We start from the raw sequence: 3,448 nt of genomic DNA, 5'->3' as shown, positions 1-3,448 counted from the left end.
GTGTCCCCGTGTCCCCCTGACCCCTGAGTGCCCCCGGGTGACCCCGTTATCCCTGTTTCCTGCAGGGAATGTTCCGGAAGAGCTGCGGGACCCCTTCTACACCCACCCTGTGTCCCTCTGTCCCTCTGTCCGTGTGTCCCTGTGTCCCTGTGTCCCTGTGTCCATGTCCCTGTGTCCCTGTGTCCGTGTGTCCCTGTATCCCTGTCCCCGTGTCCCCCTGCCCCCGGGTGACCCCGTTATCCCTGTTTCCCTCAGGGAACGTTCCGGAAGAGCTCCAGGACCCCTTCTACACCCACCCTGTGTCCCTCTGTCCCTGTGTCCGTGTGTCCATGTCCGTGTGTCCATGTCCCCGTGTCCATGTCCCTCTGTCCCTGTGTCCCTGTGTCCGTGTGTCCATGTCCCCGTGTCCCCCTGACCCCTGAGTGCCCCCGGGTGACCCCGTTATCCCTGTTTCCCGCAGGAAACATTCCGGAAGTGCTCCAGGACCCCTTCTACACCCACCCTGTGTCCGTGTGTCCCTGTGTCCGTGTGTCCCTGTGTCCCTGTGTCCGTGTTTCCCTGTATCCCTGTCCCCGTGTCCCCCTGACCCCGGGTGACCCCGTTATCCCTGTTTCCCTCAGGGAACGTTCCGGAAGAGCTGCGGGACCCCTTCTACACCCACCCTGTGTCCGTGTGTCCGTGTGTCCCTGTGTCCCTGTGTCCCTCTGTCCCTGTGTCCCTGTGTCCCTCTGTCCCTGTGTCCGTGTGTCCCTGTGTCCCCCTGACCCCCGAGTGACCCCGGGTGACCCCGTTATCCCTGTTTTCTGCAGGGAACGTTCCGGAAGAGCTCCGGGACCCCTTCTACACCCACCCTGTGTCCGTGTGTCCCTCTGTCCCTGTGTCCCTGTGTCCCTCTGTCCCTGTGTCCCTGTGTCCCTCTGTCCCTGTGTCCGTGTGTCCGTGTGTCCCCCTGACCCCTGAGTGACCCCGGGTGACCCCGTTATCCCTGTTTTCCGCAGGGAACGTTCCGGAAGAGCTGCGGGACCCCTTCTACACCCACCCTGTGTCCCTCTGTCCCTCTGTCCGTGTGTCCATGTCCGTGTGTCCCTCTATCCCTCTGTCCCTGTGTCCCTCTGTCCCTGTGTCCCTCTGTCCCTGTGTCCCTGTGTCCCCCTGCCCCCGGGTGACCCCGTTATCCCTGTTTCCCTCAGGGAACGTTCCGGAAGATCTCCGGGACCCCTTCTACACCCACCCTGTGTCCCTGTGTCCCTCTGTCCCTGTGTCCCTCTGTCCCTGTGTCCATGTCTCTCTGTCCCTGTGTCCCTGTGTCCATGTCCCTGTGTCCCCCTGACCCCTGAGTGCCCCCAGGTGACCCCGTTATCCCTGTTTCCCTCAGGGAACGTTCCGGAAGAGCTGCGGGACCCCTTCTACACCCACCCTGTGTCCGTGTGTCCCTGTGTCCCTCTGTCCCTGTGTCCCTCTGTCCCTCTGTCCCTGTGTCCCTGTGTCCATGTCCGTGTGTCCCCGTGTCCCCCTGCCCCCAGGTGACCCCGTTATCCCAGTTTCCCTCAGGGAACGTTCCGGAAGAGCTCCGGGACCCCTTCTACACCCACCCTGTGTCCGTGTGTCCCTCTGTCCCTGTGTCCCTGTGTCCCTGTGTCCATGTCCCTGTGTCCATGTCCGTGTGTCCCCCTGACCCCTGAGTGCCCCGGGTGACCCCGTTATCCCTGTTTTCCGCAGGGAACGTTCCGGAAGAGCTCCGTGACCCCTTCTACACCCACCCTGTGTCCCACTGTCCCTCTGTCCCTGTCCGTGTGTCCCTGTGTCCCCCTGACCCCGGCTGACCCCGTTATCCCAGTTTCCCTCAGGGAACATTCTGGAAGAGCTGCGGGACCCCTTCTACACCCACCCTGTGTCCGTGTGTCCCTCTGTCCCTCTGTCCCTGTGTCCCTCTGTCCCTGTGTCCCTGTGTCTCTCTGTCCGTGTGTCCATGTCCCCCTGACCCCTGAGTGACCCCGGGTGACCCCGTTATCCCTGTTTTCCGTAGGGAACGTTCCGGAAGAGCTGCGGGACCCCTTCTACACCCACTCTGTGTCCATGTGTCCCTCTGTCCCTCTGTCCCTCTGTCCCTCTGTCCGTGTGTCCCCGTGTCCCCCTGAGTGCCCCCAGGTGACCCCGTTATCCCTGTTTCCCTCAGGGAACGTTCCGGAAGAGCTGCAGGACCCCTTCTACACCCACCCTGTGTCCCTCTGTCCCTGTGTCCGTGTGTCCATGTCCGTGTGTCCATGTCCCCGTGTCCATGTCCCCGTGTCCATGTCCCTCTGTCCCTGTGTCCCTGTGTCCCTCTGTCCCTGTGTCCGTGTGTCCCTCTGTCCCTGTGTCCCTCTGTCCCTGTGTCCCCCTGACCCCTGAGTGCCCCCGGGTGACCCCGTTATCCCTGTTTCCCGCAGGGAACGTTCCAGAAGAGCTGCGGGACCCCTTCTACACCCACCCTGTGTCCCTCTGTCCCTGTGTCCATGTGTCCCTGTGTCCATGTCCGTGTGTCCCCCTGCCCCCGGGTGACCCCGTTATCCCTGTTTTCCTCAGGGAACGTTCCGGAAGAGCTGCGGGACCCCTTCTACACCCACCCTGTGTCCGTGTGTCCCTCTGTCCCTCTGTCCCTGTGTCCCTGTGTCCATGTCCGTGTGTCCCCCTGACCCCCGAGTGACCCCGGGTGACCCCGTTATCCCTGTTTCCCGCAGGGAACGTTCCGGAAGAGCTGCGGGACCCCTTCTACACGGACCAGTACGCTCAGGAGCACCTGAAGCCGCCGGTGGAGCGGCTCCTCCTCGCCTCCGACCTTTACTGCCGCGCCTGGTGCCACGCCCTGGCCACGCCCGGCCAGGCCCCGCCCACCTCGGCCGCGCCCAGCAAGGCCCCGCCCCCGGAGCCCCCCCCCGCCGACCTGGGGGCGCTGCTGGGGCTGCTGGCGGGGAGGGGGGTCCCCCCCACCCTCCAGGGGGTCCCAGTGAGGGTCCAGGACCTCCAGCAGAGACCCATCCGCATGGTACTGGGGATACTGGGAGCACTGGGAGCGCTGGGAGTGCTGGGGAGGGAACTGGGAGGGAATTGAGAGGATACTGGAGGGAATGGGGGGGACACTGGGGGGAATGGGGGGTCCCCCCACCCTCCAGGGGGTCCCAGTGAGGGTCCAGGACCTCCAGCAGAGACCCATCCGCATGGTACTGGGGATACTGGGAGCACTGGGAGCACTGGGGGGGGCACTGGGAGGGAATTGAGAGGATACTGGAGGGAATGGGGGGGACACTGGGGGGAATGGGGGGTCCCCCCACCCTCCAGGGGGTCCCAGTGAGGGTCCAGGACCTCCAGCAGAGACCCATCCGCATGGTACTGGGGATACTGGGAGCACTGGGAGCACTGGGGGGGGCACTGGGAGGGAATTGAGAGGATACTGGAGGGAATGGGGGGG

General features: G+C 64.4%; 1 protein-coding gene across 1 annotated transcript in view; it reads left to right on the top strand.

The window, feature by feature from the left end:
* LOC108510291 (calmodulin-regulated spectrin-associated protein 3-like) overlaps positions 1–3,400 on the top strand; it is a 10,306-nt gene extending 6,906 nt beyond the window's left edge. Inside the window, exon 4 of the mRNA XM_017839962.1 lies at positions 2,721–3,400. Coding sequence (XP_017695451.1) covers positions 2,721–3,091 — 371 coding nt within the window. The 3' untranslated portion in view covers positions 3,092–3,400. The remainder of the gene's footprint in view (positions 1–2,720) is intronic.
* The last annotated feature ends 48 nt before the right edge of the window (positions 3,401–3,448 follow it).

The sequence above is a fragment of the Lepidothrix coronata genome, unplaced genomic scaffold (assembly GCF_001604755.1).
Source record: "Lepidothrix coronata isolate B3197 unplaced genomic scaffold, Lepidothrix_coronata-1.0 Scaffold612, whole genome shotgun sequence".
Classification (NCBI taxonomy): Eukaryota; Metazoa; Chordata; class Aves; order Passeriformes; family Pipridae; genus Lepidothrix; species Lepidothrix coronata.
This window is presented reverse-complemented; position numbering and strand designations above follow the sequence as displayed.